We start from the raw sequence: 26,819 nt of genomic DNA, 5'->3' as shown, positions 1-26,819 counted from the left end.
CCATCTCTAGGCCGAGGGTAGGTTAGAGCAATGAGGCGTGTGTCCTAACAGACGGTCCCCAGAAAGAGTTCACTACATCACTTTGCCATCAGTCACAGGCTGAACTGTCCCATCTGGCTTTTTTGTCAAGTGTTTAGACAGCCTAAAACTTTAGTTCCTTCTACCTGTGTGGATGGTCTTGGAAGTGGTCCATGGCTTCTACCCTCTGCTTTATACACCTGGTCACCTGGCCTCCCGAGGGGACGCCTCTCCTCCTCTTTCCCTGGTCCTCTCCTGGTCTCCCATCTCTGGCACAGACTTCACCTCCCTTTCCTGTCACCTTGTGTTCCTGAAGGCCTCTGCCATCACTTGGGGCCCCTCGTCTGGCTGAGGACCACTGGGTTGGATTTGAGAAACAGGGCTTCACCTGCTGCTGTCTCTCTTCTGACCCCATCCTCCTAGGTGCGAAAGGGTTTCTGGAAACAGCCTCCCCTCATCTGGGACGTCAACCCTAAACAGATTCGGATTCTCAACCCCTTCTTCATGGAGATTGCAGCTGACAAACTGCTGAGCCTGCCAATGCAGCAGCCACGGAAGATTAAGCAGGTGATGATGGGAAGTCGAGTCCGAAGGCTAGGGTCCTGGGTGGGATGTAGGAGGGACGTTCCTATGGGCTTAGGAAGCCGTGGAAGGACCCCATAACAGAGGCAGTGGTTTGCATTTTCCCTCCAGGAACACACCTGTCATTAAAGTTGCTGCCGCAAAGGGGAGTCCACACTGGAGAACTAAGGGGCGTTTACTGAGTGGGGAGGGATGGGGACGGCCTGGATCTAGTTTAGGGGCTGGTATGAGAGGATGATTTTGGCAGGCGCTGGTCAGAATTTGTCAACTGGGGAGTTGCTGGAACAATCAGTGGTCTGATCTGTGGAACAACTTGAGCCATGCGGTTACTATGAGATATGCTTCATCTGTGATCTGATCTTGAAACCCTGGTCTGAACGAGTTCTAAGAGTTGGAGTTTCAACAGTTTGTCTTGCATGTCATGGTTTGGGATGGTGTGTCAATTCAGGGAGTCAATGCAGTTTTGCAAGTTATGGGTTTTTGTTTTGTTTTAGAGATAGGGTCTCACTCTGTCACCCAGGATGGGGTACAGTGGTGCAATCATAGCCCACTGTAACCTCGAACTTCCAGGCTCAGGTGATCCTTCTGCCTCAGCCTCCTGAGTAGCTGTGAGACTACAGGTATGCACCATCACGCCTGGCTAATTTTTAAATTTTTTTGTAGAGATGGGGGTCTCACTGTGTGGCCCAGGCTGGTCCCAAACTCCTGGCCTCAAGTGATCCTCGTGTCTCAGCCTCCCAAAATGCTGGGATTACAGGTGTAAGGCACTGTGTCCGACCACAAGTTATGTGTTTCTTCTTTTTAACCTGATGTCCTTGAGCCATAGCAAGTTATGGTTTTGAGTGCAGTGCCCTGGTAGTCTTCAGCTGGTGGGCTCTAACCCACTTTGTAGCTTCCCAAGTACTTCCACCCATATCTTGGAGCCCCTTGGGGAGGCCGTGTGGGATGGTGAGAGACAGGTACCAGCAGACACAGGTATGGTGCTTGGCTGTGCTGTGTACTGTGTGGGGCTTGGCAGGTCAACTGCTCAGAGCCTTGTTTTTCTTGCCTGTATGGTGGGATAATATCCATAATGACCTTTTAAGGCCTGTTGTAGGATTTTAAAAAATAATAATGATGTAAAATACCTATTCTGGAGACCGATACACAGGGCCTGCTCTTTAAATATTTGCCAGATTTTGAATAAATGCTTTTATTGTTTACTGAGCATCTCCTGTTATTCCATGTTCGGTGGTGAATAGCTGCTTTTGTGACTGCTCAATGCCAGGCCCCGAGTCTGCATGCTTGGTGAGGAGGTTGTGCTCCTTGCCCTACGGGACCTCAGTCCAACAGAGTAAGAATGCAGCTTGCACTGTGGAGTGATAAAATTCCACAATGGAGAGTTGTTCCCAATGTCGTGGAATCTCAGAGGAGGGACAGACATCTGCTGAGAGATGTCTGGGGGGCTCCCCAGAGGAGGTGATGCTGGAGCTGGGTCTGGAAGGATCAGGCAGAGAGCTGGGGAAAGGCATTTGGCCAGAGCCAAATTTGGCCAGAGCAGGCGGCATCTCCAGCACTGAACTGTTCCAGTACAAGTGGCACTGAAGGGCAACAAGGAGGAGTTTCATGCCATGCATAGGATTACAGATGGAGAGGAGGCTGGAGAGGGAGATGAGAGAGGGCCAGGACCTGAACCCAGCTCCTGGCGGTGGAAAGGGAAAAGGAGGAAATGGACTCAACATTGTATTGGGTTTTTTTTTTTTGAGACTGAGTCTCGCTTTGTCTCCCAGGCTGGAGTGCAGTGGTGCCATCTCAGCTCACTGCAGCCTCTACCTCCCAGGTTCAAGCGATTTTCCTGCCTCAGCCTCCCAAGTAGCTGAGATTACAGGCACGCGCCACCACACCTGGCTAATTTTTGTATTTTTAGCAGAGACGGGATTTCGCCATGTTGGCCAGGCTGGTCTCGAACTCCTGACCTCAGGTGACCTACCCGCCTCAACCTCCCAAAATGCTGGGATTACAGGTGTGAGCCACTGCGCCCAGCGTGTGTTAGCTTTCCATTGCTCCTTAACTAATACCACAAGTTTAGCGGCTAAAACAGTACCCACGTACTGGCTCGTAGTCCTGTAGATCAGAACAGCAGGGTTTGGCTGGTTCTCTGTTTAGGCTGTCACAAGGCTGGACTCGGTTTGTCAACCAGACAGTTCTCATCTGGAAGCTTAGGGGAAAATTTTGCTTCCAGGTTCATTCTTGTGGTTGAAATAATTTGGTTCCTGCAATTGTAGAACTGAGGTCCCTATTTCCTTGCCGGCTGTCAGCTGGAGGCTGGGGGCCGTGCCCGGCTCTTAGAGGTGGCCCACATTTCTTGCCATCCAGCCTCCATCTTCAAGCCAGCGATGGCACAGTAGATCCTTTCTGTGCTTCAGATCTCTGACCTTCTCCGCTTCTGGTCTTGACACCCGGATTTAAACGTTCAGGTAATTAGGTCAAGCCCAGCAGGACAGCCTCTCCTCTTATGTTCAACTGTGCCATATAAAGTAACGTCACATAATCGCATCATATTCACGGGCTCCCCACATGCGCCAGGGAGGAGATCACACAAGAGTTAGGGTCACCGGGGTTCTCTTACGATTCTGCCTTATATGTTTTACAAGTGGAATTGAGAGATTTCTGACCAATTCTGGGTTTCTAGCTTGGACAGCATTGGGGATGGTAACATATTTAACTAATAGAGTGGTAGGAAGAGGAGGAATTTGGTGAGTATAAGGAGCCTGTGACCAGGCAGAGCTGGCTAGAAGGCCATGGAAGTGTGTCAGCCCAACTGGATGAGATGACACACTGGTGGTGAAAGCAACAAAGGTGGAAAAAGAAGGCCCAGCCAGGGAGTGGAAGATGAGAAGACAGGAGAGCTCCGAGAGGGAGAAAGCTGGCGTGTTGACAGGCCTGATGAGGTCCAGGAATGGCTCCCAAACGGGTATGGGCAGCTGAAATTGTGTGCAAAGCAGGTTACTGAAGCTGAGGAAGGCGAGGTTGGAGAAGTGAGAATATCAGGCTGCCATCACTGCGGATTAACTAGGCATGAGCAAGTGAGGTCCTCAGAGCAGCCAGTAAGGTGGATGGGAAAGGTACTACTGTCCTGCTTTGAAGAAGGAGAGGCCAGGCACGGTGGCTCATGCCTGTAATCCCAGCACTTTGGGAGGCAGAGTGGGCAGATCGCTTGAGCCCGGGAGTTCGAGATCAGCCTGGGCAACATGGTGAAACCCCATCTCTATAAAAAAAAAAAAAATAGAGCGCCACCCCCATAAAGGGTCGCACAGCTAGTGCATGTCAGAGCCCCCAGGTCTTCTAAATGAGGTCAGGCTCTCCAAGGAGGAGGACAGAACACTTCCTTTCCTTTGAATGAGTTGCTTAACGCTTTTGTAAGCCCCGGTATTCTCATCTGTAAAAGGGGGCTAATAATAATATGTACCTCCAGGTGTTTTTGTGAGACTGGATGAGATAATGTCTTATGGTAGGTAGGTAAAATACTAAACATAGTGTCTGGCACATAGTGTTTAAAAGGTAAATAATATGATGATGATGGTCATTCTGATTGTTAGTCTTATCTCTAGAGGCCCCAGGCCTCCCCCAGGTGTATGGAGCTGGACAATCCAGAATGGTAGCCACTAGGCACATGTGGCTATTCACTTATTTATATTTGTTTATTTTTAGAGATGGGGGTCTTACTATATTGCCTAGGCTGGAGAGCAGTGGCTTTTCACAGGTGCATTCTTAGTGCACGACAGCCCAGGACTCCTGGGCTCAAGCAGTCTTCTGACCTCAGCCCCCTGAGTTGCTGGAACTATAGACATATGCACCTCTGCACCCAGCACATGTGGCGATTTAAATTTACAATTTAATTAATTAAAAATTAATAAAGTAAATTCAGTTCCTCAGCTGCCCTGGCCCCATTTGCATGCTCATTAGTTGCATGCTCATTAGTTCATGGCTTGTCTTGCTGGACAGCACAGATGGAGAACATTTCCATGACTGCAGAAAGTTCCAGTGCAGAGTGCTGGCAGAGATGATGGAGGGAGGAGCAGGGCTCCTGCTAACACTGTTTTGCCCCTGTTCCTCAGAAGCCCACCACAGGCCTGTTGGCCATCACGCTGGCCCTCCACCTCTGTGACTTGGTGCACATTGCCGGCTTCGGCTACCCAGATGCCTACAACAAGAAGCAGACCATTCACTACTATGAGCAGATCACGCTCAAGTCCATGGTGGTAAGTGCCTAGCTCGCTCGTGAGCACGGTGGGGCAGGGGGCGGATGGGCAGACAGTCAGAGGGACACTGGGTGAGTGGGAGCAGCGTGGAGACCCAGAGGTGGCTCCTGGAGTCAGAACTGGAACCGAAGCGTCTGGACTCCCTGGCCAGCATCCTCCATGTCAGCCACAGGGATTTCGTCTTCCTTCCAAGAACCAGCCTGGGAAAGGGAGCTCCCAAGAAGTGTGGGGCCATGGGGAGGGGCAAGGAGACTTTCCTGGGGACAGAGAGGTCCCTGGGAGTCCCTCAGTTTATTTCCTTGGCTGTCTCCACAGGGGTCAGGCCATAATGTCTCCCAAGAGGCCCTGGCCATTAAGCGGATGCTGGAGATGGGAGCTGTCAAGAACCTCACGTCCTTCTGACCTGGGCAAGAGTTGTAGCCTGTCGGTTGCCTACTCTGCTGTCTGGGTGACCCCCGTCCGTGGCTGTGGGGGTGCCTGGTGCCAGTATGACCCACTTGGACTCACCCCCCTTGGGGAGGGAGTTCTGGGCCTGGCCAGGTCTGAGATGAGGCCATGCCCCTGGCTGCTCTTATGGAGCCGAGATCCAGTCAGGGTGGGGGCGCTGGAGCCGTGGGAGCCCGGCCAGGGCAGGGGGCTCGTTGCTGTGGCACCCCCTCTCTGCCAGCACCAAGAGATTATTTAATGGGCTATTTAATGAAGGGGTAGGAAGGTGCTGCGGGCTGGTCCCATGCATCCAGGAAAGAGGCCAGTAGAGTATTCCGCCCACTTTTTATAAAAACCTAAGTGATGGCCCCACCAAGGCCTAGACACAGCACCGGCCTCCCAGGAGGGCAGGGGCATTGGGAATGGGTGGGTGCCCTCCAGAGAGGGGCTGCTGCCTCCCAGCGGGCATGGGAAGAGCACTGGTGTGGGGGTTCCACCGAGAAGGGGACCTCATCTAGAAAAGAGGTTACAAACCTACCATTAAACTATTTTTCCTAAAATGGAAGCAGTTGTGATGTCCTGTGTCCTTTCAGGTGGGGGAAGGCATGGGATGGGGTGTAGCAGTGGGCAGGCTTGTTAGACCAGAGCAGGGCATGATCGCTTGGGAAATAATTACTTATTGAGTCTAGTGTTGGGTGCCTGGTCATGCATTATCACCCTGGCACAGCAGGAGAGCGAGTGGTGCTCGCAGCAGCCCTGTCTGCAGACACCCAGCCTGGCACCCTGCATTCTGGGTTACTGCCAGAGGAGGGAGGGGCTGGAGGATGCCAGATGAGAGTGCCAGAGTCTGCTCCCACCTTCCTTCCTCTCTCCCCCACCATTCTTCAGTTACCCAAATCTCATGCTTGGGAGGTACGTGTTTTAAGGACAGGGGTGGGGTCAGACAAAGAAAGCCAAGTTTCCCTTCTCAGATTAAGTGGGAACCAGAAAATGGAGTTTACGGAAGGTCTTGCCAGCAGCCCAGGCTGCCAGGATGGGGTGGGCAGGCCTGGAGGGCAGCGTCGAAGGGATTTGGCAAGGCCTATCAGCCAGTTGCCGGGCCAGGGGATGAAATGGTTTCTTTCCTGGGTCTTTAGAATCATAACAATCCTGCCGTTTGCCTGTCTCTCCCGCCCTCGTTCTCCATCTTCCCAGATCCTGCTTAGCTGCCAACTGGGCTTCCCGCCACCCCACAGCTGTTGCTTTACATCTGGAGCCAGGAGGGAGAGCTGGAGCTCCCCGCTTGGGGAATGGAACTGGCAGCTGTGTTCCTGGCTTTCTCGGAAAGACTTGCAGCCTGGAGGTTTTGAGACAAGCCAGGCTGGGACAGGACAGATAAAGAGGGGCAGCAGTTTGGGAGGAACAGAGGAAGATGACATGGTTCTCCACAGAGTGTTGGAATGGCCTTGAGGACACCCACCTTATCCCCCAGAATGGCCCCAAGGACCCTCCCAGGGAATAGAAGGCCTGCTCTCTCAGTGGCCTGGCCGCTTTGCTCGGGGAGATGGGAGTTCTGAGGGTGAGTAGAGCCCCAGCATCTGCAGCCCCAAGCCCGCTCCCCTCCACACGGGCACACTTTGTCTTGAAGGCTGTGTCCTGGGGAGGGAGCCTGCACACAGCAGGGGTTGTGAGTGTGTGGGGGGGTCTCAACTCTGCTCACCCCTGATGCATCCCCAGCTGCCGCTCATGCAGAGATGCAAAGGAGTGTCCTTTTTCCCATCCAGGGCCATTGAGAATGGCTGTCTGCATACATGATCCAGCTGGCCTGGACTGAGGCCACTGCCTGTTACTGAACGTGCCTAAACTCAAGCCAGAATCCGGCACACAGGGGTGGGTCAGACCCCTCCAAACTCCACACACGCACACATGTAGACATGGGAGCATTTTACATTCTTGGTGGGTTGTTTGTGATTCCGTGTGCAGACAGTCCTTCCTGCTCACATACTGAGAAGACTGCGAATGTGGGGTGTGTGTGCACCCAAATAGGCCATTGTTTGCTTGGGGGGGTGGGGATAGCTTTCTCCTGGGTGCCCAACATCCTACGCATATTGAGGCACTACTGGCCAAGGGTCGGAGCTGAGAGTGGAGCTTTGATGTGGGGCTGTTGGATGGGGTTCTTTGGTTTTCTGGGAAAGGGACTTTCAGTCTTCAATTAGCCCAACCAATGCGAATGAACTGCCTGCCAGCCTGCCTGGGATTGATTAAACCATGCCCTGGAAATGAGGAAGGGAAAGAGCACAGTAGGGCACGTGCTTGAGGGCAAGTCAGGAGATCTGGGTTCTCAACCAGCCTCTGTTGCCTTATTCTGTAAGAACGTGGGCCAGTCATTTCTCTGCAACAAAAGAGTGGGTCCAGCTAAGGAGAACCGCTTATCTCGGAATTACCTAGGGAGACCTGGGAATGGAGATTCCCGGGTCTCACCCAGGCTGCTGGGGACAGGACCCACGAATCTGGAATTTCACCAAGCACCCAGCAGCACTGCTCTAGGAATCTAGACCCAAGGATCATCGTACGAGGCTCTTGAGTCTACGGTCTGCGTGTCAAGCCTGCGCTAATCCCCGGCGTCCTTAGGCGGCGTTAATTAGGCGCACGCGCAGTTTCCCCCCGGGCGGGCGGACCGGCGTTGGGAGGGGGAGGAGCTACTGATGCAGATGGCCCCGCCCTGGCGGCGGGCCGTGCAAGCGCTGTCCGCACCGGCGCCGCGTCGACCCTCGCGGCCGTGGGAACCCGCCTGGAATCTCGCAGGGCCGGCCGGGCTTCGTCCAGGTTGCCGGCCTCCTCCCCGGGCTTCTCGGGATGCTGGCCCCGGCGCCCCGCCTCAGGCGAGGCCGGCCCCTCCCTGGCTCAGGGGAGTCCGGGCGGACTGGGGAGCCGCGCCCCTCCGAACTCTCGCTGGGCCTCCGTCTTACGACCTGCTCTGGGTTCACCGCAGAGGCCGGGGTGAAACCGCCTTAGGCTGCGAGGGAGTAGAAGAACCCTGCCCCATTGAATTTAGATTCTGAAAGTCCACAGAGGGGAAACTGAGGCCCGGAGGAGAGAAGGGACTCCCCCCTCCATCACCTTGCTGGGCAGGATAAGAGTCAAGGTCTGTACCGCAGGAACACGTTTAAATGTTACTCTATGTTCACATCACATGGGGTGCCTTAAGTTTGGACGCTTAAGGTTTTATTTACATTTTCCAAGGACATAAATACATTCCGTTGCTTTCTTCCAGAGGCTGCCTAGCCTACGAAGAGTTTGAGCTTGGAAGCAGGTTTTCCTGGGAGACAGTAAGGTGCGGTGCACACCAAATAGGGACACGGTTGGACTGTGAGTTCAACTCCCTACTCTGTCGTTTAATTAGCCGAGTAAACCTCTGCTTCTCCATCTGCAGAAGAATGATTATGCATGTCTCTCTCACAATGAGGTTTTAAGGACCTAATGGGAATATGATCATAAAAACATTTTGTAGACTGTAAAGTATGATATCAATATTAATTGGAAAGCTGCCTTGCATCATGGAAAATGCCAGAGGGTATGAAACAGGTTAGGTACATTTGTAGGGCCAAATACTTGTCCAGGAAGTAACATGGCTGGTTACAGAAAAGTCTTTGTCTTCAAATCACCCACAAGCTAGGCAGGGGAAGGTAAGACATCAGTGAAATGACTGCAACACAGGCTTTGCGTAATCAAACCATGAACATTGTTTAAACTGCTTTCTATTGGTGGTTTTCTTTTTTTCTTTTTCTTTTTTCTTTTTTTTCTTGAGACAGAGTTTCACTGCTGTCACCCAGGCTAGAGTGCAATGGCACGATCTCAGCTCACTGCAACCTCTGCCCCCCAGGTTCAATGGATTCTCCTGCCTCAGCCTCCCGAGTAGCTGGGATTACAGGCACCCAGCTAATTTTTGTATTTTTAGTAGAGATGGGGTTTCATCATGTTGACCAGGCTGGTCTCAAACTCCTGACCTCAGGTGATCCACCCACCCTCAGCTTCCCAAAGTGTTGGGATTATGGGCACGAGCCACCGCGCTCGGCTGTCAGCGGTTTTCAAGTTGAAGTCGGACAGCTTTAGGGATTCTTGGGGAAAGAGTTTTCTTGGGAGACACTATCCATTTCAGTGGTACCTAGCATGCCACAGTAGATCCCTAAACAAAGGTTGAGAAGTGTAACCTGAGTTTGTCAGCTCTGTTCTGATCTCTCCAACCTTTTTGAAGTCTTCATTATAGCTTCAGAAAACTGTTTGTTAGTTTCCAACATTCCCATGATTCTGTACCAGATGTGGTTCCAAGAAATCAGACCTTTCTGACCTATAAGTTTAAGGAGGGTATGCAGGTGGTGTGGGTGTGGGTGTGTGTCTGTCTGTCTGTAGTTATAGCCAGTTCTCCTGTCCAGTTCATTCTCATTGAGTTTATGGGATCTTGCACCCAATAAATAAGAAGAGGAGATGAACCTTGAGTCTCATTAGATGACAGATTTTTGAGAAGCTCAAATGTATGGGAAGGTTCCACTTCTTCACTTCAAGGGACTGCAGATGGTGTGAAGCAGGTGGGAGAGACCACAGTGCAAAGAGGGTTATTACAACAGGGCTTGGCAAAAATTTTTTAGGGAAAAATGAACTTCGGGAGGCAGGTGCTATTTTTTGCCCCATTTCGGGTTCCCAGGGAAGGCTAACAATTTAGACCCCCACCACCTGAACAGAGATATAGCTTCCTCTCAAGAGCCTTGGAAGGCTGGGAGGGTAGAGCTGGGTGGAGAGAATGAGAGCGGTCTCAGATGTTGAAACAACCCTAGGGGTTTGGAGTTGGAATTGCTGAACTGGGTTAGTCCAGAGCCATCTATCATTCTGAGTCTTCCCAAAACACTGTTTACACACATCACCAACTTTCACACTTAAGGAGTGTCTCCCCCTGTTTCTCTTCTTACTAAGCATAGAGCTAGTGGAGTCTGGTTGGAGATACCCTTCAGGTCTGTGCTCTTTTTCTTAGTGAATTTATGTTGCACTGATGGAGCCCTTGCGTGGCAGGAGAGCTAGAGAAACTTTTATTTATTTATTTATTTATTTTTATTTTATTTTGTTTTTTTGAGACGGAGTCTCACTGTGTCTCCCAGGCTGGAGTGCAGTGACGCGATCTCGGCTCCACCACCAGGGTTCACCCCATTCTCCTGCCTCAGCCTCCCGAGTAGCTGGGAGTACAGGTGCCTGCCACCATGCCTGGCTAATTTTTTGTATTGTTAGTAGAGACGGGGTTTCACCATGGTCTGGATCTCCTGACCTCGTGATCCACCCGCCTCGGTCTCCCAAAGTGTTGGGATTACAGGCATGAGCCACCACACCCGGCCGAGAAACTTTTCATTTATATTAAAAGTCAAATAGGAATCCCTTATCTGAAAATTCTGCTTAAATCCTTATCTATATCACTTTATCTCTACTTGCCTTCTTTTATTCTCTGAAGTGCAATGCCCATTATGTCAGGCCTCTGAGCCCAAGCTAAGCCATCATATGCCCTGTGACCTGCACGTATACATCCAGATGGCCTGAAGCAACTGAAGATCCACAAAAGAACTGAAAATAGCCTTAACTGATGACTTTTCACCACTGTGATTTGTTCCTGCCCCACCCTAACTGATAACAGTATATTCTCCTCCGCCCTTAAGAAGGTAATTTGTACGCCTATCCCAAACCTATAAGAACTAATGATAATCCCATCCCCCTTTGCTGACTCTTTTCAGACTCAGCCCGACTGTACCCACATGAAATAAACAGCCTTGTTGCTTACACAAAGCCTGTTTGGTAGTCTCTTCAGACAGACGGACCGTCACACATTAATGTCTCAAATGTACTTCCTAGTCCTTGGGCAGCAGAGCCTAGCCCTTTAATTTCCTTCCAAAGGTAGTGAAGGTGGTAACTTTTAGTCCACCTGGACTTTGTCTCACTGAAAATCTCATCTTCAGACTGGGCATGGTAGCTCATGCCTGTAATCACAGCACTTTGGGAGGCCGAGGCGGGTGGATCACCTGAGGTCAGGAGTATGAGACCAGCCTGGTCAACATGGTGAAACCCCCATCCCTACTAAAAATACAAAAAAAATTAACTGGCCATGGTGGTGGGCACCTGTAATCCCAGCTACTTGAGAGGCTAAGGCAGGAGAATCATTTGAACGCGGGGGTGGAGCTTGCAGTGAGATAAGATCACACCAATGCACTTCAGCCTGGGCAATAGGGCGAGACTCCGTCTCAAAAAAAAAAAAAGAAAAAAGTGATCTTCAGAGGGATGAATCCCTTCCTATATTCAGCTTTTATCCAGAATAGTACTTTTTCTCTTGCATAATTGGGAATAGATTTCGGATAAGCTCCATTTAATTAAACTCCAGTTCTTTCCAGGAACATCTGGACTTCCTGAGACCTCACTAACCTTCTTTTTGAGCACTAATAGAACACCATAAAGAAGACAGTTAGAAAGAACCATTTTTTGAATGTTTTCAGCATTCCAAGATATTGCCAAGGGCCGTAAGGTTAAGGAACAGCGGAAGGAAATGCTATTTCTTGTCTGGTACTCTCCAATCAGGGAACTCAAGGAAGCTCTCTACTCAGGGATTGAGGATGTCTCAGCCCCGTGGGTGGGCTGAGTGGACTGTTTCCGAGAAAAGCACTGGGAACATAGAGTGGCAGGCAGATATTGGCAGAGACATAAATATAACCAGGGAGGTAGATGACAATTTGGTGACGTATCTTGTGAATGGTGTATATTCACAGAAGGCCTTTTAAAGATGGAGGCTGTGGGAGTAGGAAAACTATAGGGCTTGTAGTAATGAAAGCTTTCAGTGTATGTCAAAGAACTTGCTGTTAGCGAGGATGGGAGGAGGGCCAAGGAAGAATGGCAGTTAGAGAGGGAAATAATTAATGGTTTTGCAGCAAACATGGACTTGACCAGGAAAACAATTCCTTATTTCTAGAAAGAAGAGGAGCGTTTAAAATTTTTTAAATTTTTCTCTGTTTATGACCTGGTTAGGAGCACTGAAACATAAGGAGTTGGGGAAAAGATGGTTGGAGGCTCACTGGAAATGACAGGCGGCTATCAGTGAACGAACTCTTTATCAATGACTCCCAGAGACTGCTGCTCATTTTGATTTGAAAGCTGCAAATCGCTGGTATGTGGTTACAGTTCCTAAGAGCAACTTAGATAAGAGGCTTTCAAAAGAGGTTTTGAAAGGGGAAGTGAAATTTAAGATTTAGTTGTCATTGGTCTACATCTAAATGTTTGTTTCTTTAGATATGCACACCAAGGAGCATTTAAAATAAAAAATATTTGCCGCCGGGCACGGTGGCTCAAGCCTGTAATCCCAGCACTTTGGGAGGCCGAGACGGGCGGATGACGAGGTCAGGAGATCAAGACCATCCTGGCTAACACGATGAAACCCCGTCTCTACTAAAAAATACAAAAAACTAGCTGGGCGAGGTGGCGGGCGCCTGTAGTCCCAGCTACACAGGAGGCTGAGGCAGGAGAATGGCGTGAACCCGGGAGGCGGAGCTTGCAGTGAGCTGAGATCCGGCCACTGCACTCCAGCCCGGACGACAGAGCGAGACTCCATCTCAAAAAAAAAAAAAATTTGCAAATTAAGATAGTCTTTATTTAAATTTTATATTTTTATTTCAGTAACAAGTGTGTTTTATAGGGAAAGATCCCAGAGAATAAACTAATCTCAAGACTCCCTTTTATCTTTTTTTTTTTCTGGTGCCATGACAAACCACACACATAATACCTGGAAGAACTAATCAAATGTGTGTGTGTGTGCACGCACGCGTGTGTGTACCTTGTGCCTTTGGTTCTGATTCCATAATAGCAAGTGCCCCAAGCAGCATGGACTCCTCTCCAACTAGGAAATGAGAAATAGAATTTTGGTCGGCTCCTTTGTCCTGTTCTAAGAAATCTCCCAAGGACTACACCGTGTTTATTTTCATTTCCCTGGCTCCTTTCCATTCTGGAAACTTAAAATCGGCTTCATGGCCTCTTGCTTTATATAATTTGTTCAAAAAGGCTTCGTCAGAAACGGATTTGATGTGACATTTTTGCTCTTACTGTGAAAGTACTTCCTATTCCATGAAAGTAGAAGAGGCGGTGGAAATAACCCTGGCCTTGGCAGACTGATCTTGAACCTGAGAATTAGAGACTGGGCTCCCATCCAGTGACTCTGAGCCAGTAATGAAGTTTAAAGCTATTGGAAGACTGGATGCTGGCTTTGGTAGAGGTGGGGGTGATTTGATACACAGAATAGCTTTGTTTCCCAGAGCGTTGTGGTCTTTCAGGTCATTTGAGGACTTAGGGTGGAGGAAGCCAGTCTTGCCTTCCTCATGGAGCTATGCTTGTTCTTGCCTGGCCTGCCCCAGAGCGCATGGCCTTTACCATCAGCCACTTCCAGCCACATTCTACGGTGAGTGTGGCCTGGAGTTTTCACTGTACGGCGGAAACATCTCGTGGCGGAAATCATGTGTGTTTAAATCCCATGTTTGTCACTCGTTAGCACTTGACCCTGGGCAAGTTTTTTGACTTCTTTAAGCCTCAACCCACATTTGTAAAACGGTGATACTTTGTAGAGTTGTGAGGATTAAATGAGATTACAAATGTAGAGCACTCGTTTTATTTAATGTGAAATCACCTACAGGGGAATTCGGGGATTCCCACTGCCTTTGTTTCTTGGCACCTCCCTTCACCAGCTTTTCTGCACCCCCACTCCTTTGTGAGAAGTAAATAGTGCTGGAGACAGCTGAGGGATGCACCCAGCTCAATCCGGGCTTCTCAGTGCCCCAGAGTCCTCCACATCCCCCTCATTTTTTCCCTCTCTGCTCTTGTCTCTCACAAAGATCATCCTTGTGACCTCCTATCCCTTGGGCTCTTCTTCGCTGCATTGGGCCTTGGAGAGTGCTCAGAGGGTTGGGCATCCGGCAGCCTAGTGTTTGCACTTGCCCTGGAGCGCTCTGCTCAATCCACATTCTTACCCTGGGTGTGCTGAGGGACAGGAAGAAGGGCTCATTTTATAGAACACATTTCTTCCCCATTCTGCTGGTTTATAACTTTGGCTCCCAGGAAAGAATGGAAGGATGGACACCTCCACCCTATTAGTGCACTCTCGCTCTCTCTCTCTGTCTCTCTCTCTCTCTCCTTCTCTGTGTGCTTGTGTGTATAGCAGGAGCAAGGGGCGGGGTCAGCTGTGTTGAGGACTAGGAGGTAGATGGTCTACCCATATCCAAGGTGGGAAGACCAGGAGAAATAAGAGAAGTAAATGGACAGATCCTCTAAAGTCATCTTTTCCTTATTCCAGCACACCAAGGCATTGTGCATATGGTCTTGGATCTTTGTTCTCTGTTAGCCAAGGGAAAACATATATGGAAAGAAAGAAAGAGTGCTTGCTGAGATTAACCTAGAGGGGGCAGGGGCCAGCATCCTGATGTCTATGCTAGGCCAGCATGGTACCAGCAGCAGAATGTGGGCTGTGGACGTGCACTTAACATTTCTGATCAGTTTTTACTCCCTCAGGCTTGGGGGCTGCAAAGGAAGCTAGCCAGGTTTCTGGGACATTTTGAAGCACTTGGAAATATGATTGAAACAGAAAATTCCTCTGAGTGGAGGAGCTATGTAGGCTGTGTATAGAATCTGTGGATTGGGACCATCCAAGGAATCAGTGTCTGGAAAGCAGCACAAGCTGGTGTGGTGAAGGTTCCCATGATGGGTAAGGACTACCAGGGAAGGTTGGAGAAGAAAGGTTTAAAACTGACGAGGAACCTCCAACCCACCTTAGGGACAATTTGGGTTCTTTAAAATTCCATTTGGATCCCAGTCCCTCAACGAGCACTCGAACTTGCCCCTGTTTATCCATCCCATCTGCCATGACCACATCAAGGCTCTTCTTAGAACATTATTTGAGTTGTATATTAAAGTGTTAGGGTGCCTGGTGGTCTAGACTCTTTCTAGGGGGTCATGTTCTCTGAACCTTTAGAGGAGGAAATTTTCCCTGCTGAATATTGCTGAGAGGAAAGGTCCGGAATGGCCTGGCCAGTGTCTAGTGTGACCACTCTGCCTCTGAGCTATATTTGACTGAGTCAGGTGGTTGGTGAGTCCCACGCATCCTCTGGATTGGGTCTACCCGCAAAGGAGAGGAGCCAGCCTGTAGATTTTATTGCCACCACAACCAGAGCTGTCAACTGCCTTCAATGTCTAGGAAGATTGAATCAAAGGAGGGCAGAGAACCTTGGGTTCCCAACACATTCTGTGAGCTCTTGGGTTCTTCCTGTGGTGCTTTGTAGGAACAAAAGAACAGAACAAACATGTTGGAGTACTGTCCCTAACATTTATTCTCAGGTGGTGACTGGGAGGGGTGAGGTGTAGATATACTTCCTCTCTTCTCGTGGAGCCTTACTGAAGACAGGATCGTCGTTCTTGTGTTTATCAGCTGAGAAGGGCAGTCTCGCCATCTTAAAGACCTGCCCTCCAGCCCCTTCAAATGCCACACCTCACAGGAAGCACTGTCTCCACAACTGTTCAGAGAACCCTGACCAGAGAAGCTCCCGCACTTCTCATGTTAACTCCGATTGTGCTGAGGGGGAGGGGAGGAGTACACAAAGCAGGAGGTGGGTGGGGAGGCTGGGGCCACACAGCCCAGGAGGGGCACGCCAGGCCAGGTGCTCCGTAAGCACAGGCTCCCTCCTCCCTCCCTCCCCCCAGTGCACCAGGCTCTGGTGGGGCCGGTCCCACCGCAGAGTTCAGAGGCATCAAGTCCAAGGACAGAACTGCAAGAGTATGGACACGAAACACCAAACAAATTGGGGGTGGGCTCCCGGCCATCCTGGTGAGAGGGAGGCTCCTTTAGCCAAGGCCATTTCTGGCTTCTCAGCCTCCAGGGTATGGGCTATGAGCAGCCGTGGGGAGCCAGGGTTTCTGGGGCGGCTCAGTGCTGGGAAGACCTCATCCCCTTCTCCCCAGGGCTGTATGGGAGCACAGGCACAGGGGCAGGGAGGGCTTGTGGTCAGCGAGGGGTAGAGCCCACGGAGAGTCCAGAGAGTGGACCGCAGTTTCGTGAAAGCAAAGTTCTAGCTGCCACTTGTGCCTGTGGGCAGAGCAGGTGGTAGAGGGGCCTCCAGGAAAGGGCCGGGGACATGGTGTCCAGCACTGAGCACAGCGCACTCGGCCGCGGCCTCTGTCTGTCTCCCCACCCTCCCACCTCTGGCACACCGCACCTGGGGACCCAGATTTGTGCTTGATCAGAGCTTCGAAGGAAGGCGGTAGCGGAGGTGCTGGGAGGCTGTCCTGGAGGTGGCCAGTTCTGGGGTCCTCTGCAAAGTACCCCTCGTCCCTGGACAACCGGAACCTGCCCTGCCCTCTTCCCTGGCCCATCCCACCCGCGGTGTGTGATCCTTAGACGTGAGTCTGCATCCGCCGCTGCAGGGGTCGACTGGGGTCAGAGTTCTGGGACGAGGACTGGGAGTGGTGGGAGGAGGAGGCAGAAGCCTTGCTGGCCTTGTCGAACTGCACGTAGCCGTCCTGCTTGCCGCTGCTGCTGACGCTGCTGTCACACTGCGTGTCCAGGAAGGAGCTGCTGTCGCTGAGGGAGCCTCTCTGGAACTCCCGCTCACAAAGCTCGATGGACGAGCTGCCCATCCCCAGCACGAACCGCTGCCCGTAGTCGTAGAGGCGGCCCTGGCCGCTCAGGGTGCTGTAGATGTTGGTGAAGGACATGCCTGTGGGCACACGCTGCTTGCCCGCAGGACGCAGGTCGGGCTGGCAGCTGGAGAGGGAGATGGTTGGGGTTGAGTGGTGCTCTTTGAAGGTGTTGACGCTGTAGTAGCCATTGGTGGGGTCCTGGGTGGGCGAGAGAAAGAGGAGCATCACCTGGTGGAGCCTCCACTGAACGTGGCTGGGGTTTCCAGGCTGAGCCCGTCCTCTTATGCGGAGACGGAAGAGGGAAAACAGGAGGAAGGGAGTGACCTGGTAGGGAGCAAACTCGGGGGTGAACAGCTGCGGGGAGGGTGCAGGGGCAGAAGGACACTGAACAGGAGATGGCAGAAGGGGAATTGCGGACCCCAGGAGGGGAGGGCCGGCAGGGGTGAGGGCTGAGGGCCAAAGGAGGGAAGCAGAGGCTCTTGACTGGGTTTATGTCAGGGTGATGCAAGGTCATTTGAAAGTCAGACTTTTTAATTGTTTTTATCCAGAACATGGATGCTTCATTTTGAATCTACATGTGAGGAGGCTGTGGAAGAGAACTGGGGAGTCTCAGCATTAGCTCTCTCAGCCTCCTCAGCGTTGGGGTGGGGAGAGCAGGTGCCTTAGGCAGGGACGGGTACCTGCCACCAAGCTGGCCTCTGGCCTTCTCTTCTCGACTTGCTGTCATTTGTTGTATAGATTTGGGGTTTGGGCCATCAGAGCTTAAGACCAGATTCCACGGCTGTGTCTTATAAGCTGGGGCCCTTCTTACCTTCAGGTTCTGAAACTCTTTCTCCTCTTCTTTGAGCACCTCCAGCTGTTTCAGGACTGAGTCTTGCTGGAATTCACCCCGGTCCATCTGCAACCCAAAAAAGGCTGCTCAGTGGATCGGAGGTGGCTACACCTCCACTTTCCCCAGGGAAAAGATGAGATCAGAAACTCAAAAGATTGCCCTATGTAAGCCCCACAACCCCTCACTGCCTGGACCATGTGGAAGACTCAGGATGAGTTCCTGGACCCCCATCCTAGGAGACAGGGAAGCAGTTGAGGGAGATGGGTAGGTCGGTGAGGTGAGGGGCAGTTAGGGGAGGCGAGGGGCAGGTATCTGAGGCCACACTTTCCTCACTTGGGCAAGGGCATCACCAGAGATCCACATGCCTGATTCAATTCCATTCACTGAACGTTTGTTGTAAAATGCCGGCCAGGTGTTCTGCTAAGGATCAGGGATTCACAGATTAACGTACATTAAGATACAGCTCTGCTCATCAGGGAGATGGACTTGTAGATAAATAATTTCAGAATATCAACCACTGGGCACGGCCAGGCTCCTTAGGGCAGTTTCTTATCCAGCGTGCAGGCCTAGTGCAGGCCTTAAGGAGTCACAAGGAATAACCATCTGTGAGATGCTGGCGACATGGGCCACACCTGTTATTCTAATGAAAAGTTGTCTTCCTTAGAGATGCCAAACAGCCTGAGGGCAAGGATCACTTCCTGCTTGTCTCTGGGTACCCCCACACCTGGTTCAGTGCTTTGCATGTTGTGGTCACTGACCTTGCATGCTTTTGGGATGGAATCTCTTAATTATTTGATTTGCCAATGCCTAGCACAGTGCCTGATACACAATAGAGCTGCTTCAAATGGTATGTATATGTTGAAGGAATAGGCAAAGTGGCTTAGCTCTAAATTACTAAAAATTAACATAATTATTAGACGTAAGATGAAAACGCATACTCCACACACAGTGGGCATATGAATTAATCTGAATAACCACAGTGATGCTTAACCTGTGACACACGAGAGGCTTGCCATGTGTCTCTCTGCTAGTTGCACGGTATAGGTAGTAGGTTCCCTCCTACTCTCTGGGCCGGGATGTTTCTTCTCTCTTGCAACTTGCTTTCCTCGTTTCTTTTTGGAGCCCCGTGGAATGAGCCAAGGTGCTGCCACCCTGCTGCCTCCTCACTAAGGAGACCACGTGGTTCATTTTTCCAGTAAATGCTCTGGCACTGTCTGGATTGGAGACCTTCTTTCCCATCAGATTCAATTGCTAAGTCTGCCTCTCCTTGCAGATGGGTTTGTCTTGGGGCCAGGAGGTGAAAGAAATGGGAGAATGACGATCTCCTCAAGGGGTCGCTTAGCCCAGAGCCCACAGCAAGTCCCCTCTGCTCCCGCCTGACGCTAAGCGGCCCACACTCTTGCCTGTGGGTTTGGACTAAGGGATGTGGAGACAGTCTAAGGCAAACAGAATGTCCCAGTGGGAGAGAATTCAAGGTCCCATTGGGGTTGAAGGACACACCTGATTAAACTTAAGTATAGAGACATCATCCCTTCTGAGGTCTAGGCTGTGGTTTCCTCCCTCGTAAAATTAAACACTCCACTGTGTCAGGCCCTGTGTTAGGCCCCAGGGGAAACAGATGAGCGTAGACTCAAACATGACCTTTGCCCTCGAGGAACTCTGGGATAACTGGGGAAGCTAACATGGAACTGGGGGAATGCACTATAAAGGAGGCACATACAAAGTGTTTTGGGAGAGCAGAAGGTGCACAGCTCTGCCAGGGGCGGGGAGGACAAGCCCGGAACATCTTGGAGTTGATTGTTATAGGAGAATGTGAAATTCAACAGACAAAATTAGCAGGCAGAGGGAACAGCCGGTGCACAGGCCTTTGAAGTCTAAAAGACTCGAAGGCCAGGAATCAAGCTCTTTGGCATGTCTGGAAGGCCAGATGCACTTGGCCGGAAAATGGAGCTGGAGAGGTTGGTGGCTGCCTGGCACTGAGGAGCCCTGATGACACACCAGGAAGTTGGACTTTGTCCAGCAGATGTGGGGAGCCACCGAGGAATTTTAAGTGGGCAAGTAACAGGACCAGATTTGCATTTTAGAAAGACTCCTTTCTCAAGGCTCTCGAGGGTGGATTGAGAAAAGAGACAAAAGACTAGAAGGCTGAGACCAACTGGGAGGCTGCTGTAATCATCCAGGGGAGGACGGATGAGGCCGGAAGTAAAGAAGTGATGGTGGAGGACAGGTGGGGCACACATTTGAGACACTTTTTGAAGTGGAATTGACAGGACCTGAAAATCAATTGGAGAGAGAAAGTGTAGCCAAGGGAACAGTCAGTTTGACTCAGTAAACGTCTGTGAGCCTCTACCAGCGTCTGTGTAAGGCTCCGAAGACCCCGGGATTAACACAGCAGCAGCTGCTCACCCTCTAGCAACATAAATAGCTAATATTTGTTGAGCACTTATTGTGTTCCATTGGCTTCAAGCCCTTCTGAGTTTTGCCCACTTCACCCTCACCACAGCCCTGTATACTGTGGCTTTCAGACCCATTTCATGGATGAGGACACTGAGGCACCAAAAAGCCCATCTACTTTATCCCTTGCTTCGCCGCCTCCACTCCAACATGTTACAACCAAGGCAACTAGAAACTTCTAGCATGGTTGTCTAGGTTTCTGCTTGGACAACTGGGTAGATGATGGCCCATAAATGGGGATTCGGAAGAGGAGGAGCAGGCTTAATGTGGCTGGAGAAGTGATGAGTTCACTTGCAATCCAGTCCCCAAGGAGGAACCTGTGTTTAGTGCAGACTTCGTTTTGGTGGGGTGTGGCGGATGAGGGAGAGGACTTGTATTGAATATCTATAATAGCTATGTGTGTGTGTGCAGTGGGTTGGGGGGGGATTATATGTTATATAACAACATATTGTGGCAATTTATGCATGTCTTTTCTCCTTACGGAAGAGCCAGGCTCTCTGAAGGCTGGACTGCAACTTTTTCGTTGTTATTGTTTTGAGATGGAGTCTTGCTCTCACCCAGGCTGGGGTGCAATGGCCTGAGCTCAACTCACTGCAACCTCCACCTCCCGGGTTCAAGCAATTCTCCTGCCTCAGTTTCCCTAGTAGCTGGGATTACAGGCGCCTGCCACCACGCCCAGTTAATTTTTGTATTTTTAGTAGAGATGCAGTTTCACAATGTTGGCCAGGCTGGTCTTGAACTCCTAACCTCAAATGATCCTCCCAACTCGGTCTCCTAAAGTGTTGGGATTACAGGCATGAGCCACTGCACCTGGCCTGCACTGCATCTTAGATGCCTTTGAGTCTCCCAGAACACAAGCACAGTATAGCAGGCACACAATCACATTTGTTGGCTGACAGTGTGTGCCTCACCTATTGTGGGGTGGGCGGGGGGCATCTTGACTGCTGCTTTGCTTTTTGGAAGCATCTAGGTCATTGAGAAGCCTCTAGTCCCAGGACCTTCTGGGAATGGGGTCACGGGATGGGATGGGGTGTAATCGCATTCTTACCATTAGCTGCTTGATGGTGGAGTGCTCCTCAGCCTCCCGACCAGAGGCCGGTTCCTTGTGGACAATTTCCACTCGGATATCATTTTTGGCTGACACAACACCTTTGAGATCTGGAGATAAAATAGTAAAGTGTAGATGATAGATTTGGTTCTTTCTTTTGAGATGTCAAGCTCCCTTGCCGTCCCCTGCCTCCGCTCTGCCACCCTCTGCATTTCCCCTTCAGCCCCTGAACTCAGCAGCTTCACTGACCCGCCACCAACAGAACCTCCATATGGAGATGCTGTGGGCATTTGGGCCCCAGAGGAGGCTGACCCTATGGGCGGCCTGGCTCCTGTCACATGCCCCTCAGCCATGCACCCTTGGCTTGAAAGATTGTCTTCAGCCACTTGTCCAACTTACTGAGCTAGGTCCTTTCCATCCTACTGAATTCTCACTTCTTTCTAGAAGTCTTCTCTGACTTACTCTACCAGGCAGACTCTGATCCCTCCATTCATAGAACCACAAATCTCAGTGTTGGAAAGGACCTTAAATTGTCCATGGCCAACCCCCATCTAAAGAGAAACACCCCTGAGGTGCTGGGCAGCTTCTCTGTGGACGCCTCCATGATGGAAGCTTTACTGCCACTTCTGCAGGAGGCAGCCTGTTTCTAGTTGGAGAACTCTGTTAGAACATTCTTGGCTGGACGCGGTGGCTCACGCCTGTAATCCCAGCACTTTGGGAGGCCAAGGTGGGCAGCTCACGAGGTCAGGAGTTTGACACCAGCCTGACCAACATGGTGAAACCCTGTCTGTATTAAAAATCCAAAAATGAGCTGGGCGTGGTGGTGGGTGCCTGTAATGCCAGCTACTGGGGAGGCTGAGCACGAGAATCACTTGAATGAACCCGGGAGGCGGGGGTTGCAGTAAGCTGAGATTGTGCCACTGCGCTCCAGCCTGGGCAACAGGGCAAGACTCCGTCTCAAAAGAGGAAAAAAAAAAAAGAGGAAATTCTTGAGGAGCTGGTGCTGTGGCTCATGCCTGTAATCCCAGCACTTTGGGAGGCTGAGGCAGGCAGACCACTTGAGGCCAGGAGTTCGAGACCAGCCTGGGCAACATGGTGAAACCCTGTCTCTGCAAAAAATTTAAAAAATAGCCAGGCATGGTGGCACACGCCTGTAATCCCAGTGACTCAGGAGGCTCAGGCACGAGATTCGCTTGAATCTGGGAGGCGGAGGTTGCAGTGAGCTGAGATCATGTCACTGCACTCCAGCATGGCCAAAAGAGAGAGACTCTCTATAAAAAAAATCATATATATATATATGCATATATATGTGTGTATATGTATGTGTATGTGTATATATTTATATGCTGCCGTATAATTTCCACTGAGACGGTGGTGATGGAGGTCCTGAGACCACATTATTGCTGGGGTGGTCATGACAGCCAAGGCTGCTTAGCTCGGCGTGCAGAAAACACAAGGGGAACAGCTTTCTTCAGACATGTGCAGGCTGCTGAGTGGAGGAGGAGACCATTCCGGTGATTGATTTTGTGCATTACACTCATACAATATTAGTGCCAGATGGGGTCATCAGGGTCATATCCTCATTATAAATGATTCAGCCAAGGCCTGGAATCGCTGTGGCTGGCCCAGGGTCATGTGGCAGAAAAGGTGGGACTGGAACACTGTGTCTCCATTGTCTTCACCTGTTCTCTGCCATCCAATCTCTCACGCATATCTCCTGGGTGCATGCAATTCTTCAAGCATGCACAAACACTAGAATTTTATTGGTAATCACTGAAGACCTTTAAAAGTTTGCTCAAAGCAATTCCTTTATTGCTTCCCCACCCACTCCCCCACAGCTATGTGAGTGACCCGATTTTTCTGGTGAGACTAGCAGCTCTTTAGTTTATTTTTATTTTGTTGTATAGATGGGGTCTTCCTAGACTAACAGCTCTTGTAGAGCAAGGATCAAACCACAAACCACTTTTCCGCCTATCTTTCTGTACAGTTCCTGATCAAAAGAGCTATATGTTCAATCCAAAATGCTGGCTGCCCTGCAGATGAAGCTCAGTCTAGTCCAGGTCAACCTCAGCCTACTGCCCACTCTGCCAGACGCCATGTTGCCCAGGCTCACATACACCGATACATCAGACCCACTCCCTGCCCAGGAGCTCACAGCACTGTTAGGACCCCTGTTCATTGCACTCCTGCTTACTTGCTCTCCGGGGCAGCCTAAGCCTGGCCTTTTTCTCTGTCCCCCTCCCTGAGATCCCGGATCTCCCTCCCGTACTTCTCTGGGAACGGGCACAGCAGAAGGCCACGATGGTTGCCATAAGGACGAGGAAGGCCACACCAGCTCCTACGGCCACCCCAATGATGACGGCCATCGGCACAGACTCTGTGGGAGAGAAGCGGGCACAGCTGACAAGGGATGGGGAATGGCCTACTGTCCCCCCAAGATCTCACCCCGTTCCTGTGGGTGCAGCCCCTGCCACATGGGACCCTCCTGGGAAATGCCTCAGTCGGGCCTGGGCAGGCACAGGCCGAGTCCAACCGGGGTCAGCTCTAGCTGGGACTGCAAAGACCAGGGTGGAGGACACGGGGGCTTGGTGGGTGGAGGAGAGGGCGGGGGAACTGGGGCAAAGGGCAGAGGAAGGAAAGCGAGGCAGGCAGACACGGAGAAGGGAGGGCCAGGGAACAGGAGGACCGGAGATGAAGGGTGAGGCTGGCACGATGGAGCTCTCTCTGGCATTAAACAGGAATGCTCTATCACACTTTGGCCAGTGAGTCATAGGCCCTGGCTTTTTTTTGAAAAACGACTATGGTCACTGCCCTTGTTTGTTCAGTATGTTCTCTCCTTCCCTTCCCTTTCTCGGGTGAATACAGAGGACATTGGCTCTTAGCATTTCCAGGTCTAAGCAGCTTCCCCGCAGGTCTGCTGGGCATCGGTTGTGGCCCTCAGGTGTCCAAGTCTCAGGGGCCAGGGAGCAGGGTTACAGCTTCTCCACTGCAACCTCTTTAAGGAGAGAGGCCCCTTTCGCTCCATCTCCAGGTCTGCAGCTTCTCCCTGGAGGCCTCCCCTCTGAGCATCCTTGCACCCCTCCCGGCAAGAGAGGCAGGCAAGGCCTCACCCCTGCTGAGTCTCTGCCGCCTGTCTCCTGCCCAAGCCGAGTGGGGGTAGGGATAGGGAGGGTAAGGATGGAGTTGGGGGTGATCTTTCAGACAGCTCTGGCCCTTCTACAGCTGCAAGTGGGGCCTGAGCACACGATCTGGGGTCATGAGGAGTCCATCAGGAATAGAACTAGAGAATGCTGGGGCAGGGAGAGCTTGGGGCTCTCACTGAGGTCCAGAGAAGTCAAGTGATTTGGCCAAGGACACACAGGAGCTGCACAGCCAGGGTCAATCTAGGTCTCCTGTCACTGCCCTCGCCCCTCCACTCACCCCACTCCCACCCTGTCCAGCTCCACCCACAGAGTGACATGTGAGATCCTCTACATCTCATATGCTCGGTACCGCCCAGGCTGCCGCTGCTCCGAGTCCTGGCTCCATCCCTTCTTCTGAGCAACGGACTTTGCCTTTCTTATATCTGTAGAGTGGGGATAATGCTACCGCCCCTCTGAGAGTTGTTATGGGCTTGAGCTGGGTGAGTGTGGGCAGAGGCCTTGGAGCAGAGTCTGACACCCAGCCCTGTTTGGTGTTTGCTGTTGTTGTTACCTGGGAAGGGGTCACCAGCAGTTCACAGTCCTTTATTTTTGGGACGAAGTCTGGCTGTGACGCCCAGGCTGGAGTGCAGTGGCATGATCTCAGCTCACTGCAACCTCTGCCTCCTGGTTCAAGTGATTCTCCTGACTCAGCCTCTTGAATAGCTGGGATGACAGGCGCCCACCACCATGCCTGGCTAATTTTTGTATTTTTAGTAGAGATGGGGTTTCACCATATTGGCCAGGCTGGTCTCAAACTCCTGACCTCAGGTGATCTGCCCGCCTCAACCTCCAAAAGTGCTGAGATTACAGGCGTGAGCCACTGCGCCTGATCAGCAGTTCACAGTCTTAAAGGCCAGGAAAGCTCCTTTTAAAGACGGAGCCCCTCCCCAGCCTACCCTGCGTTCGTCAGTGTGGGCGACTGGGGACAACTAGGTATCCATTCTGGGTTACAACCCAACAAGCCTTTTGTTGTCTTTTTCTTTAAAGAGAGGAGAAAGACCTCAAACCCTGGCCTCTGAAGATGCTGGTGGGAGGAGGCATCGAAGGGTGGCGGTAGGGGGGCAGCCGTTTGCCCTCCGGCCAGAGGAAGCTGGCGCCCCTGGCTGGCAGTGTTGTTAGTTAAGCTGGCGCATCCCTTTGCCACCCCAGGACTTGCACACGAAGCCATTCGTTACCTACCGATTAGTGGCCAGGACAACTGCGGGGGTGACGGGGAGGAGACCAAGAGGAAGAGGTAGACACTTGGGGGTTGAAACGCGAGGTGCCCAAGTTGGTTCAAGAGTCAGACTGAGAAAAGGGGCTGGGACTCAGCTGAGCTTGCCTTGCCCAATAGATGACAGTGTCTCTAGGTTTCAGTTCCATGAGGAAAGGGAAACGGCTTTGGCAGCTCATGGACTCTCTGCTTTGGAATTGGATGGATTTGGGTTGGTTTCTCCTCAGATTCCTGGTAAGTTTCCTTGGAAAAACACAGGGCTTGTCTCAGCAGAACTCAGAGCCAAAGTATGCCCATGGAAGGCTCCTTAACACCTCTGGGCCTCAGTGCCTTGTCTGCAGCGTGGAGAGCTGGGCAGCGGCATTGAAGGTGCCTTCCGATCCTGGGATCCCCAGCCCGTGTTTCCACATGCTGCTGACGGCTGGGGGCGGGGCGCCCTCTTAGCGGGACAATGGTCCCTGGGCAGGTGGGCAGGGGGAGAGCAGGGGGTCCTGCGGGGGTGAGCGCCCCGGGGTGGCATCGCTTTCCAGTCCCCAGCCTGCCTGTGTGTGTTTCTTCCTTGCCTGGCTTCCTCAGGTTTGGCCTAGGGTGATGTGCAGGCCCCTCCTCTCTGCACAGAACCTTCCCTGCATGGCCCCTGGAGAGGGACTGGAGGGAGGGGCTGTCCCCGCTCAGCCTCCCCTCCATCCAAGGAGGTTGCCAGGCACCAGGAGTCAGCCACCGAGGGGAGAGGGTGTTAGGGAGCTCTGGATGAGTGTCAGCAGACACAGGAGACACGGAGACAGGAGACACCACCCTCAGCATTAGCACGGACCTGGGGAGAATGCAGCGGGAGGCTGGCAGCTTTCTGGGTTGCCCCAGCGTGGGCTGCAGGGGCCTTTGTGAGCAACCTGTGCCCTGGGTTGGTGCTCTGATAGGGGCATGTCTGCCAGGAGGGGCAGAGGTAGGGGCACGAGGATCCCACGTAGAGTTTGAGGAGGTAACACGGGCCAGGGGCCAGTGTGGCAGGAGGCCTAGGGTGGAGGACCACTCAAGTCTTCAGCATGGCCACAGAGCCTGGCTTGCTGGTCCTGATTCTCTTTTCTGTTTTTCTGCTTGGGGGTGGGGTTGAGAGCAACTCCACCCAGGGGCATGATGACTGCTTTGCTGT

General features: G+C 51.7%; 2 protein-coding genes across 10 annotated transcripts in view; one reads left to right on the top strand and one right to left on the bottom strand.

Moving 5' to 3' along the window:
- ST3GAL4 (ST3 beta-galactoside alpha-2,3-sialyltransferase 4) overlaps nt 1–5,835 on the top strand; it is a 59,840-nt gene extending 54,005 nt beyond the window's left edge. For 5 of the 6 annotated variants that reach the window (XM_003910934.3, XM_009187639.3, XM_009187637.4 and 2 more), the window contains 3 exons: nt 442–585; nt 4,698–4,841; nt 5,157–5,835. In XM_003910934.3, coding sequence (XP_003910983.1) covers nt 442–585; nt 4,698–4,841; nt 5,157–5,243 — 375 coding nt within the window. In that variant the 3' untranslated portion in view covers nt 5,244–5,835. The remainder of the gene's footprint in view (nt 1–441; nt 586–4,697; nt 4,842–5,156) is intronic. The other variant, XM_021926913.2, reaches the window with a different exon arrangement.
- Nucleotides 5,836–15,610: 9,775 nt separating this feature from the next.
- Nucleotides 15,611–26,819, bottom strand: part of LOC100997412 (kirre like nephrin family adhesion molecule 3) — a 39,782-nt gene continuing 28,573 nt past the window's right edge. For 2 of the 4 annotated variants that reach the window (XM_031653877.1, XM_031653878.1), the window contains 4 exons: nt 23,469–23,651; nt 21,275–21,384; nt 17,752–17,838; nt 15,611–17,138 (listed from right to left, as the gene is read on the bottom strand). In XM_031653877.1, coding sequence (XP_031509737.1) covers nt 16,695–17,138; nt 17,752–17,838; nt 21,275–21,384; nt 23,469–23,651 — 824 coding nt within the window. In that variant the 3' untranslated portion in view covers nt 15,611–16,694. The remainder of the gene's footprint in view (nt 17,139–17,751; nt 17,839–21,274; nt 21,385–23,468; nt 23,652–26,819) is intronic. The other 2 variants (XM_031653879.1, XM_031653880.1) reach the window with 1 other exon arrangement.

Source organism: Papio anubis, chromosome 12 (assembly GCF_008728515.1).
Source record: "Papio anubis isolate 15944 chromosome 12, Panubis1.0, whole genome shotgun sequence".
NCBI classification, from domain to species: Eukaryota; Metazoa; Chordata; class Mammalia; order Primates; family Cercopithecidae; genus Papio; species Papio anubis.
The sequence above is the reverse complement of the archived record's forward strand: the minus strand, read 5'-3'. Positions and strand labels throughout refer to the sequence as shown.